The sequence below is a fragment of the Octopus bimaculoides genome, chromosome 3 (genome assembly GCF_046866305.1).
Source record: "Octopus bimaculoides isolate indiv1 chromosome 3, ASM4686630v1, whole genome shotgun sequence".
Classification (NCBI taxonomy): domain Eukaryota; kingdom Metazoa; phylum Mollusca; class Cephalopoda; order Octopoda; family Octopodidae; genus Octopus; species Octopus bimaculoides.
In genome coordinates, this window is record NC_142930.1 from 159,262,099 (window position 1) to 159,275,723 (window position 13,625).

Genomic DNA, 13,625 nt, shown 5'->3' on the forward strand with positions numbered 1-13,625 from the left:
AATGGAAAAGGTGTTGCCCCAGACGACAGCGTGGCAGATGCACTGGAACAGCTACTCTGACTTGGGCTTGCACTTGTGGACAACAATCTCTGCCCTGATAGCGGTTAACAGGGATGTGATCCAGGAACCAAGAATGCTGGAGGTCTCAATTGCCACAAGCTCAACCATAAACCTGTCAGAGAGTGACTGATACCTTGCTCTTTACTCTTTTACTTGTTTCAGTCATTTGACTGCGGCCATGCTGGAGCACCGCCTTTAGTCGAGCAAATCGACCCCAGGACTTATTCTTTGGAAGCCTAGTATTTATTCTATCGGTGTCTTTTGCCGAACCGCTAAGTTACGGGGACGTAAACACACCAGCGTCGGTTGTCAAGTGATGTTGGGGGGACAAACAATGACACACAAACATATACACACACATACATATATATATATATGACGGGCTTCTTTCAGTTTCCATCTACCAAATCCACTCACAAGGCTTTGGTTGGCCCGAGGCTATAGTAGAAGACACTTGCCCAAGGTGCCATGCAGTGGGACTGAACCCAAAACCATGTGGTTGGTAAGCAAGCTACTTATCACACAGCCATTCCCGTGCCTATATGACAGTTTTTTTGTTTTTTTTTCTCTGCCTGATGAGCAATGGAGCCTGGGCTGGTCACTGACACATCAAGTTAGTGCTGAGGTACAAAGCCAGAAACTTTTGGGTGAATTAATCAATTAAGTTGACCCTGGTCCTTGACTGATCTTTATTGATTCCACACAGATGATTTTGGAAGTTTTATAATGATTGGAGAAGTATGGGGTATTGATTGTAGAAGTTCTGTAATGGCATAGGGACATGGGATTTTAATTGTGGGAGTTCTGTAATAGCTGGAAAAAATTGAATATGCTGCATGTGTCATGCTAAACTGCATGACAGACAGAGTATAAGTGAACTGTGAGATTTTCTAGTATTAAATTTATCAATAGAGGTGATTGCTCTTCTGTGACCATGAACTGTGAACAGAAGAGGATTACTGCTTGAAAGAAATGCTGTTTACTGACATTGAAAGTGTTTCATAGTGATACTTTAGTCATGGTGACTTAAAAATCAAACTGAATGGGGTATTTGCTGTACTGCACAGTCTTATCAAATCCCTACCAGAATGAAAAAATGATGCTGTAACAATAATATTGATGGTTTATAAGTTCACATTTCCTTAATTTAACAAATTGTCAATACATACTCAGACATTCATATACTTCTTTTTTTTTTATTCACCCCTTACCTCACCACCACCACCACCACCACCACCACCACCACCACCACCACCACCACCAACACACTATTACCTCCTCCTCTAATCATGCTTTTTTTTTTATCTTGTTATTGTAAAAGAATAAGAGGGAAATTTAAAGCTGTTTTCTCTCAAAATGTACAAAAGTATATTTGAAATTTGAGTCTGCTGTATATAATTTGAGAGGCTTTTTCTTCCCCACACACCCTGCAAATATTTTTCTTGTCTGGAGTCAGTTCTCTTAAAATGAAAGTAAGAATAATGAGATTTATACATCAGGGAAGGGGCTGAACAGATGTCAGAAATTACAGACTTATCTCTTTGACCTCATCTATCAGCAAGGCTCCAGAAAGAATCTGATAACTTACTTAGAGAAAGATAAAAATTCATGTTTTTTGTTTTAATTATGACTTAGATGAGAAAGGACAATGCTTATAACCTTTTTTCAGAGACTCTTAGATTTGTGGGAAGAAGAGAGGAAACTATCCTGAAGTGGGACACTTGGTTCGAATACCTGCAGCAGAATTGACTCGTTACTGTATTTCTATTGAAACACAGCTTTCATTTCGATTAATTTAGAAAATAATAATAAAAAGTTTTGAATGGTACAACAATGCACTATAATACAAAAAATGGACTATATACCTGTTGTAATTTAGTTATCTATAGTCCGATGATATTACAGAATACAATTCCTTCTTCAGATATTCTTAGATGGAGTCGCTGCTATAATCTGTTTTCCAACAGCTTTTTGTTATTTCGGAAGCGTCTCAGCAGTGGTCTCACGAAGCTCCTTCCAGAATTCCTCATGAGAAGTGCGTGAGGTCAGCTATGTCTCAATGAATTTAGTAAAACAAATTAGTCATTTTAAAGCTGGTGTTTGGAATAGAAATCAGCATGAAATTTTGATTGAAGTTTTTAATTTAGATCATTCTAAAACAGGGAGTTTGTTTCATAGAACCCTGGGCGGGTTGGTATCAAAAGAGTTAAAGGCATGGGGTAATGTCAAACCAGGCGACAGATTAAATCTACCACCCAAAGACAGGAACAGTTTCTCTGATGTGCTTCCACACAGTTTCCATTTGCCATATTTGATTCCTTTGCTCAAAGTGTCACACACTGGGAATGAAACTAGAACCATGTAGTAGAAAAGTTAACTTTTTTTTGCCTTCTCCATGAATATTGTTTTGCATTTTCTAGCTATTGAAATTCATCTGAATTTTCTTGTATGGAGGATTCTTGATAAATTCTGAGATCTTCTGTAGCTTTGAACAATAGTAGGTCATGTCTAGCTTTTGCTATACTTTTTCATTTGTTATAACCTGGAGAACTATGATGAATGAGTGGACTAATAACTGATTCCTGGTGTAATCCAACTTGTATGTTAAATTCATCACTGTATTCGAAGCCAACTCTCACCTTACAGCATTACTGTACATGGCTTGAACCACTCTAACAAGTCACTCTTCTACTCTTAGTTTCCTTAGAGACCACCAAATAAGAAAGTGGGGAACCCTGTTGAAAGCTTTCTCCAGGTCGATGAAGGCTAAGTACAATGGCTTACTTTTGGCCAAATACTTTTCTTGCAACTGTCTCACTAGGAAGATGGCATCTGTGGTACTTCTCCCAGGAACAAAACCAAACTGCATCTCATCGAGATTAATTCTATCCCTAATTAGTTGAGATACCACACTCTCTGTAATTTTTATGATCTGATCCAGCAGTTTGATACTTCTGTAGTTGTTTCTATCTAAGGCATCACCTTTACCCTTGTAGCAGCTGACTATAATACTGCTACATCAGTCTTTGGGATTGATGCCTTCCTGAATAACCTGATTAACCATGTGAGTGACTAGGCTGTATCCCACACCACCTGATATTTTAATCATCTTGGCAGTGATACCCAACAGTCCAGGGGCTTTCCCAGTCTTCATTTTGTCAATTATCTATTATACTGCTATCCACTCATGGCTGGTCCCTCAATTGGTTCAATATTTGAAAGACTCTCATCCCAATCATTCTCCACATTTAACAACTTTTCATGATGGCATCTCCACGCATCTTTCATTGAGTCACTAAGTGCAAGCATACCATTATCCATTCGCACACATTTCTACCTACCACATCTCTGTTCCTTCTGATACACTGCTTTGCAATCCTGAACACCTCACTCCTCTGATTTAACTAGATATATATTTATATCTATACTCTCTGAGTGGTTGGCGTTAGGAAGGGCATCCAGCTGTAGAAACTCTGCCAAATCAGATTGGAGCCTGGTATTGCCATCCGGTTTCACCAGTCCTCAGTCAAATCGTCCAACCTATGCTAGCATGGAAAGCAGACGTTAAACGATGATGATGATGATGATGACAGTTTCTGTCTACCAAATTTCACACACAAGGAACTGATTATTCCAAGTCTTTATTAAAAGGTTCCACACTGTGGCACCTTTTAACAAACCTTGTAGTTGAGTGAGTTAACTATTCACATAGCTGACCAGTGCCTTCTGAGTGAAATTTGATAATGGAAACTGTGTGGAAGTTTGTCATATTTATTTGCAAGTGGTTTCTGATAAATCAGTAATGAAAAAAATACCTTGTGGTATTCATTCCCTGTGATTTATGCCCTTTTATGTCAAAAGATATCGTAACCATTTGATGGAATGAAATGCCTAACACAAAGTTCAGAGGTTGACACAATCAACTGGAAAACCTTCGAAGTGGTCCTCCACCACAGCCTCAGTCTAAATTACTGAAACAAATAAAAGATTGAGAAAACGCTGATGAAATTTGTATCGTTAATTTCTTGCTAACTAGTTTTATCCTTTTCTTTCTTTCTTTTTTTTATTTCAACAGAAAATTTTGAAGGCAATAAACAAATGTTGTCAGAACTGAAAGAAAAATTCAACTCACTGCAGAAAGAAATGCACAAGCTAAAGGTATGTATCCTCCTCCTACTGCTGCTGCTGCTGCTGCTGCTGCTTCTTCTTCTTATATTTTTATTTTTTATATAAGCACACCTCTGCTGGTGTCACATAAGAAGCACCTAATACACTCTGTAAAGTGCCTGATGTTAGGAAGAGCATTCAGCCACAGAAACCATGTCAATGCAGACAACTGGATCCTGGGTGGTTCTCTGGCTTGCCAGCTCCTTTTAAGTTGTCTTACTCATGCCAGCATGGAAAACCGATATTAAATTTTCATTATCATTATTGCCATCATCATTATCATCATTTTAGTGTCATATTAGATCTTTTCACTGTTTCTCAAATCATCCAAACATCAAGAGGAATCTGGGATTATTGCTTTATGAACTGGAAAATATTTTAACTGACTGAAAATTGTGTTAGTGAAATATTTTGAAATACTTCTGGCATGTGGTGCAATATGAAAGCTTGTGTTGTGACCTGTTTTATGACATGGCTTTAGTCATATTAAGAGGAGGATGAGAGTGGAATAGTCTGTCTCCTTGACTTTTTGCAATGGTTGTTTCCACTTCCAAATTGATGCATTTGATGTGGTTGGTATTCAGCTCAAACATCAGACACTTTGCTGCCTTCAAGGGGGCAATTCCAGAGGACCTTTCTATAGGTTGGTGCCTTTAGAAAAATCTGTTCTGTGAAAGAATTCTAGAGAGCTATTCTGTAGGTTGGTGTCTCTTGGAAAATTGTGACCATTTGTTGATTGGTGTTTTGAGGAAATATCTCACTAAAGAGGGAATTCTAGAAGGCTGCTCTTTAGGTTGGTATCTCTAAATTCCAGCTTTAGTTGAGACCATTGACCCCATTATTTGGTTAGGGGGTTATTTTATTGATGACAAAATGCAAGTTTCTTGGAAGAGTTTCAATAGAGAGCAACGAGAGCTGGAACTAATACCACCAGGTATTTTGTCCAACACTCTAAGAGAAATACAGGCCACTGTAATAGTGATAGAAGAGATAGAGAGAAGAAGAAACAGTTTATGCATGTGAGTCAATGACTAAAGTAGCATCTTTTGTTGATGTTTGTGTTTTAAATGTCTTGCATATTTGTAGAAGAGTCCCTGGCTCCTGTTTAGAACAACAATATGTGATGAAGGTTATAAAGAAGAGGTTTCAAAAACTTAATGCAATCTGAAGAGGAAGGTTTCTTCAGAGAATCGCTCTGAACTGTGTGGGAAGATGACTTTTTTATAAAAATTCTCAGCCTTTCCTTTCTCTACCAATTTCCTATCTAGCCATAAGTTAAGAGGACGGTACTTTATAAATTGGACAAGAGTATATAACTTTGAATATGAGTTGAAATAGCTTTTTGGTATAAGCATTATACTAATTCACTTAGTATTAAAGTTATTGCATTGTGGCCATGCTGGTGCACTACAGCTTCATTTATAGCTACAATTGTGGTGCTATAACCATGGGCACTACATGTCTTCTATTTATATATTACTGCAGTTATTGGACTGTAGTTATTGTTGGATGTGACTATCTGTATTAATGTATTTACTGTTGCAGCCATTTGACTGTGGCCATACTGGGGCAGTCTGTGGTGACCATTTAGATTACTGTTTGTATGATCCACAAATATTTATACATTTTTTATTCTTCTTTACAGGCACAAAAAAAAAGTTCCCCTCTAGTCTTTCAAGACACTGGTATGTATATTATTACAACTTATAAATTTCACCAGATGTACGTCTGTTTTTTGTTTTTTATGTCTTTCCATTAAATGGTATTTATTAATCATTATAATAAGAATATATATTATATCATTATCATACATGTATGAGTGTTGTTTGTTGGCACTCCGTCGCTTACGACGTCGAGGGTTCCAGTTGATCCTATCAACGGAACAGCCTGCTCGTGAAATTAACGTGCAAGTGGCTGAGCACTCCACAGACACGTGTACCCTTAACGTAGTTCTCGGGGATATTCAGCATGACACAGTGTGACAAAGCTGACCCTTTGAAATACAGGCACAACAGAAACAGGAAGTAAGAGTGAGAGAAAGTTGTGGTGAAAGAGTACAGCAGGGTTCGCCACCATCCCCTGCTGGAGCCTCGTGGAGCTTTAGGTGTTTTCGCTCAATAAACACTCACAACGTCTGGTCTGGGAATTGAAACCGCGCTCCTTTGACCACGAGTCCACTGCCCTAACCACTGGGCCATTGCGCCTCCACATGTATTAGTGTAGCTGTGGCTGTAAGGTAAGACGTCTGCTTCCCAACCACATGCTTCCTGGTTCAGACCCACTGTGTGACCTCCTGGACAAGGTTCTTCTGCTAGAAACCCAGACAAACCAAAGCTTTGTGAGTGGATTTGATAGGCAGAAGTCTGTGTGTGTGTGTGTGTGTGTGTGTGTGTGTGTGTGTACTCTCTCTCTCTTTTACTCTTTTACTTGTTTCAGTCATTTGACTGCGGCCATGCTGGAGCACCGCCTTTAGTCGAGCAAATCGACCCCAGGACTTATTCTTTGTAAGCCTAGTACTTATTCTATCGGTCTCTTTTGCCGAACCACTAAGTGACGGGGACATAAACACACCACCATTGGTTGTCAAGCAATGCTAGGGGGACAAACATAGACACACACACACACACACATATATATGCCAGTTCTCAGTCAAACTGGCCAACCCATACCAGCATGGAAAGCGGATGTTAAATGATGATGATGATGACACACACGCACCCATACGTGTGTGTGTGTGTGTATGATATATAAATATATTCATATACATTTTGTAAATTTACAGGTATAAAATAACTTTTGTTTGTTTATTTTTACTTGAATTTTTTTTCATTTTGCTAAAATGTGGCAGGCTGTGATGGTGGTGGTGAGCAGAGCAGAGTATTATATTAATTTGAAATTTTCTCTTTATTTAAAGCTGTTACTTCTCCACCTCCAAACCTTCCATCCAAAGATGACGAGATTGCACGTATAATTAGTGAAATGGCTTTACCAATTATGTTGTCTCCTATCCCATCAGAACATAACGAAGAGGTAAGTAGTCTTGTGTACTCTTTCACTGGTTCTGTGTTGTAGCCATTCTGGATCACTGCCATGTTGTAGTGTTTGTGTACATCAAAATGTGTGCTGTTTGTTGCTGATATGTAAAGGTAGTGAGCTGGCAGAATCATTAGCACGCCAGGCAAATGCTTAACAGCATTTTGTCTGCCTTTACGTTCTGAGTTCAAATTCCACCAAGGTTGACTTTGCCTTTCATCCTTTTAGGATTGGTAGATTGATAGAATAAGTAACATTTGAGTATGGGGTTGATGTAATTGACTTACCCATTCCCCGAAATTGCTGGCCTTGTGCCAAAATTTGAAACCAATATGTTTTCGGTTATGACACCATAGAATTTTTAGAATGTTGGATAATCAGTCTTGCACTATTTAGTTATGTCCTATGTTCTAAATTCACCAAGGTTGACTTTGCATTTCATCCTTTCAGGTTCAATAAAATAAATTAATTACCGGTCAGGTACTGAAGTTTAATTAATTATACCACCCCTCTCTAAGATTCATGGCCTTGTGCTGCCAGTATTAAAAATCAATGCAATATAAAGTGTTATGTATAGTAAATTGTAATTCATTCTCAGTTTTAATGTAGTATATTTTCACATGTGTATAATTTATTATAATATTGTGTTATGTGATATAAAATAATAATTTAAGTTATGATATAACAGTTTTGGTCAGGGAGTTTGACTGGGGCAGTACGTCTGTCAAACGATAATGCAGATGTCCCAAGGTGAGCTCAGCATGGACAAAAATCACACGTCGAGCAAAAAAGCAAAAGCTCACTCGATCTCGATTTTCTGTACAAATACAGACCACGAAAGCATGGCCCATCAATAAGGCAGTAAGTTAGCAGTCATTAAAATAGTGGATAAAATGTCTAATGGTATTTGCTTTGGCTTTCTTTGCTCTGAGATCAAATGAAAGACAAAGAGTATTGTAGTTCGCTTGAAGCATTGTGTATTGTTTGTAAAGAATAAAAAGTTTTGAATGGTACAACAATGGACTATAATACAAAAAATGGACTATATACCTGTTGTAATTTAGTTATCTATAGTCCGATGATATTTCGGAATACATTTCCTTCTTCAGATATTCTTAGATGGAGTCACTGCTATAATCTGTTTACCAACGGCTTTTCTTTTTTATTCTTTATTAACTTTAAAAATTTTAATATGCTTATTTTATTTTATTTTATTTGTATTTATATTTTAGGATGATGAAAATTCATTCTGCAGCCTTCCAGATCAGAATAGTTGTGATGATGGTTCTGTTGACCACTTTGCGGAAATGTTGGAGACAGAATTTCTCAAAGGAGTTGATGCTGACACTGAAACCAATAAAGTGCAAGGTGCTGTGATGCTACCAAATGATAATTCTTGCCATCTTTTGCAATCTCCTCAGAAAGAGGATCATTTACAGGTTAATCATTACCAAACAAATGAAAATGGTATCAATGCTACCACAATTGTCTGTGATAAAAATAGTGAAAGTGGTAATGGTCATGCGAATGCTGAACAAGGTTGCATGAAAAAAGATTTAGAAGATGAAAATTCTAAACAGTTGGAAAGTGTTCCAGACACAGCAATCCGTACAGACGTTATCCAGATAAATGACACAGAACTTTTGCCACGTTCTGCTAATATAAATTCTGGAGATGTTTCTTCATCTGATTCTGTAACATATCACAGCGTTGCTTATAATTACACTGATACAACGCCAAGTCATGGTGAAACATTGTTAAATGATAAAATCAATACAAATCCACCAGTACCAAGAAAACGTTCAAATTTGTTGGATGAAAACTTAAAGAAATCTAAAGAAAATAAGGAGCAGGATATAACTAGTGAATCTTTGGTTGAATATCAGAATGATAATGATAATAAATGTGATGTCAAGTGTGGCTATAATTCTGATTGCAGCAAAGCAGATTCAAACAAAATTTTGCAAAACCATATTGCAAAAGATTTTAGTCAAACTGCTGATAATTCAAAGTTTGGTTCTGTTACATTCCTTGAAGATGCTTATAATAACACTGAAACACTTTCAGTTTGTGGTGTAATGTCTTTAGAAAATGAAATTGATGCAAATTTATCAGCTCAAAGAAAATGTTCAGATTTGTCTGAAGGTACCTTAAAGATGTCTAAAGATAGGAAGAAGAGGAATTTCCATAAAGAATCTTTGGCTAAAAATCAGAATGACAATGATAGAAACAAATCTAATACCATGTGTGGTGAAAACTCTGATTATAACAAAATGAATTCAAAAGAGGTTTTAGGAAACCATATTGAAGAAAATTCCAGTGAAACTGTTGATTTTAAGATTGAGCCACCGTCTGCTAAAATTCCTGCAATAACAAAAGATTTATCAGCAGCAGACTTGAGGTCAACTATTTCTGAAACATTGCAGCTAACTCCACCTCCACATCACCAAAATCACATCATTAATTCTCATCATTCACAGAATAACTCCCAAACTTTAGATACTGAAAATTTTAAAGATGAAAACCCAGCAGTTAAAAATATTTTGGATGATAAAAGCCTTCTTCATGAATTTTCTTTGTCTAAAGATGATAAATCTTCAAATCTTTCCTTGTTTTTTAACAAATCAGGCATTAAATTGAACAATTCAGAAACTCACTTTAACAATTCAGAGACTAAAGTCAATAATTTAGAAACTAAAGTTAATGATTCAGAAACTGAATTTAACAATTCAGAAATTAAATTCAGTAATTCAGAAACTAAATTCAGCAATTTGGAAACTAAAGTTAATAACTCAGAAACTAAATTCAGCAATTCAGAAACTCAATTTAATGATCTAAAAACTAAATTTAACAATCCAGAAACTAGATTTAACAATCCAGAAACTCAATTTAACAATCCAGAAACTAAATTTAACAATCCAGAAACTATATTCAACAATCCAGAAACTAAATTTAACAATCCAGAAACTAAATCTAATAGTCCAGAAACTAAACTTAACAATCCAGAAACTAAATCTAATAGTCCAGAAACTAAATTTAACAATCCAGAAACTATATTCAACAATCCAGAAGCTAAATTTAACAATCCAGAAACTAAATCTAATAGTCCAGCAACTAAATTTAACAATCCAGAAACTATATTCAACAGTCCAGAAGCTAAATTTAATAGTCCAGAAACTAAATTTAACAGTCCAGAAACTAAATTTAATAGTCCAGAAACTAAATTTAACAATCCAGAAACTAAATTTAATAGTCCAGAAACTATATTTAACAATCCAGAAGCTAAATTTAATAGTCCAGCAACTAAATTTAACAATCCAGAAACTAAATTTAACAATCCAGAAACTAAATTTAATAGTCCAGCAACTATATTCAACAATCCAGAAACTAAATTTAACAATCCCAAAACTATATTTAACAATCCAGAAGCTAAATTTAATAGTCCAGAAACTAAATTTAACAATCCAGAAACTAAATTTAATAGTCCAGAAACTAAATTTAACAATCCAGAAACTAAATTTAATAGTCCAGAAACTATATTTAACAATCCAGAAGCTAAATTTAATAGTCCAGCAACTAAATTTAACAATCCAGAAACTAAATTTAACAATCCAGAAACTAAATTCAATAGTCCAGCAACTATATTCAACAATCCAGAAACTAAATTTAACAATCCCAAAACTATATTTAACAATCCAGAAGCTAAATTTAATAGTCCAGAAACTAAATTTAACAATCCAGAAACTAAATTTAATAGTCCAGAAACTAAATTTAACAATCCAGAAACTAAATTTAACAATCCAGAAACTAAATTTAATAGTCCAGAAACTAAATTTAACAATCCAGCAACTATATTTAACGATCCAGCAACTATATTTAACAATCCAGAAACTAAATTTAACAATCCAGAAACTAAATTTAACAATCCAGAAACTAAATTTAACAATCCAGCAACTAAATTTAACAATCCAGCAACTATATTTAACAATCCAGCAACTATATTTAACAATCCAGAAACTATATTTAACAATCCAGAAACTATATTTAACAATCCAGAAACTATATTTAACAATCCAGAAACTAAATTTAATGATTCAGAAATTAAATTTCACAATTCTAAGGAAAGACATACCATATCAGCTTCTCTTCCTAAAATATCTGAAACAGTTATTGCTAATAATGAATTGGAAGATCTAAATGATAGAACTAGTTTGGTATCCAATGAACCAGCAGCGCTGAAACTCCAAGAGAAAGTTTTTACCGAGATTAACAATGGAAATACTTCCAGTGAAGAATTTAATGATTTTAGTGATGATTCTTTAGATTTGGATTACAACACCTCTAAGAAAGTGGGCTTTCAAAGAAATTTAGTAGAATATGTAGCTAATGGTGAGACAAAAGAAGGTGACCTGATTAAAATTGAACATTCATATGCATTAGAAACTATGAACAATGAAGATAGCTTGATATTTTCTGATTCACTCTCTGAGCAAGAAATAGACTCAAGTTCAGCTAAATGTTATACAACAAAACCTAAATCTACTACCTCTATAAATGACTTGTTTGGTATTTGTAGCTCAGACTCTGAAAGTGAGAAGCAATTTTCAAATAGTGATATTCCTTTAAAATCTGTAAATAATAGTGATAGAACAGAAACCAGTACAAACTCTGATGACCCAAATTCCCAAATGTTTCCGGTGAAATTAAAGGAATTACAGTCTGAAGAGAAGACAATGCCTGAAGATAAAAATCGGCTGATCCGATGTGACTCTTTTAATACATCTCTAGATGTTGATGATAATAATGGAGATTCACAGATGCCAAATTTCAGCATTGAGACAAATATGGAGCATAAAAAAGATACTGCAACTGGAACAGCTTGTGGAGACATCAAAGAAAACGGTAAACCTTCCCAGAAGGTTGAAGAAGCTCCATGTATAAGAACTAATTTTGTAAATAATAAACCATCATCTCATATTAAATGTTCTGTAACGTTTCTCCAACATTCTACTTCATTGTTGGATTCTATAAAATCTAAGAACGAAGCAGTAGAGAATGGGAAGAACGATTCTGTGAGTTCAAAACAATTAGGATTTGAACAGGTCTTTGGGTTCTGTCACAATACTGAGGAATCCCAGTCAGAAAACATAGCAAATGATACAACATATCCAAAGATCTTTGCTCGAGAATCTAATGAAACTGCTTCTAGTAACGATATTCTGACATTAATTGAAGAGTTCATTTTAGTTGCTCCTCTGATAACTCCATTTCCAGATACTTTAGAATTTATCAAAAAACATTCTTCACACACAGATACAGTCAACAGTAAGTTTGCTGTTGCTCAAATCTCAATAAAGAGTTCTGTAGAGAACACTTTGCCTCCACATCTGTCCATCAACTTTAGGAAAAGACCAACTGAAAATTCCATTCTACCAATAAACAGCAGTGGAAACAAAAATCATGTTAACAGTCATGATGGCAAATACCCTGATGAACCGGTGCTAAAGAGCAACAAGCAAACTCCTGAGAAAGTATTCAATCTTTCCCATAATTCATCATCTGACGAAAATGTCCCCAGCAAAATCTCAGCAACATTTGCTCACAGAAGGAAATTATTAAATAAATCCAGGTAAGAAATAAAAATTTTGTTGTCTCTTCTTCTGTATTGATGAAAGTTAGGATGTTGTTGTTGTTGTTTTAGCCAACCTTGATAAAAAAATGGGCCACTTAATGTATCTAGGACTGCATTATATAAGATCTTTTGTTCTTTTTAAGGTGGTAGTGATTAGAGGGAGATTCAGTATTCATTGGCTTGTTGAAAAAAAAATAACATCTATTAGGCACAGGAGTGGCTGTGTGGTAAGTAGCTTGCTTACCAACCACATGGTTCCAGGTTCAGTCCCACTGCGTGGCACCTTGGGCAAGTGTCTTCTACTATAGCCTTGGGCCAACCAAAGCCTTGTGAGTGGATTTGGTAGACGGAAACTGAAAGAAGCCCGTCGTATATATATATATATATATATATATATATATATATATATATATATATATGTGTTTGTGTGTCTGTGTGTTTGTGTGTCTGTGTTTGTCCCCCTAGCATCGCTTGACAACCGATGCTGGTGTGTTTACGTCCCCGTCACTTAGCGGTTCGGCAAAAGAGACCGATAGAATAAGTACTAGGCTTACAAAGAATAAGTCCTGGGGTCGATATGCTCGACTAAAGGCGGTGCTCCAGATTGGCCACAGTCAAATGACTGAAACAAGTAAAATAACATCTATTGTTTGGTGACAGGGATAAAATTGTTTAGAGTCTTAATGAGTTTTAATCATTAGCACACCAACAAACAGAATACCGAAAGGCATTT

At 35.7% G+C, this 13,625-nt stretch overlaps 1 protein-coding gene across 4 annotated transcripts in view; it reads left to right on the forward strand.

Annotated features, from left to right (window-relative positions):
* The window catches only part of LOC106884374 (uncharacterized), a 70,068-nt gene that overhangs the window by 35,866 nt on the left and 20,577 nt on the right, over nucleotides 1-13,625 (forward strand). For all 4 annotated transcript variants that reach the window (XM_089349890.1, XM_089349889.1, XM_089349892.1 and 1 more), the window contains 4 exons: nucleotides 4,136-4,218; nucleotides 5,873-5,912; nucleotides 7,142-7,257; nucleotides 8,493-12,889. In XM_089349890.1, coding sequence (XP_089206016.1) covers nucleotides 4,136-4,218; nucleotides 5,873-5,912; nucleotides 7,142-7,257; nucleotides 8,493-12,889 — 4,636 coding nt within the window. The remainder of the gene's footprint in view (nucleotides 1-4,135; nucleotides 4,219-5,872; nucleotides 5,913-7,141; nucleotides 7,258-8,492; nucleotides 12,890-13,625) is intronic.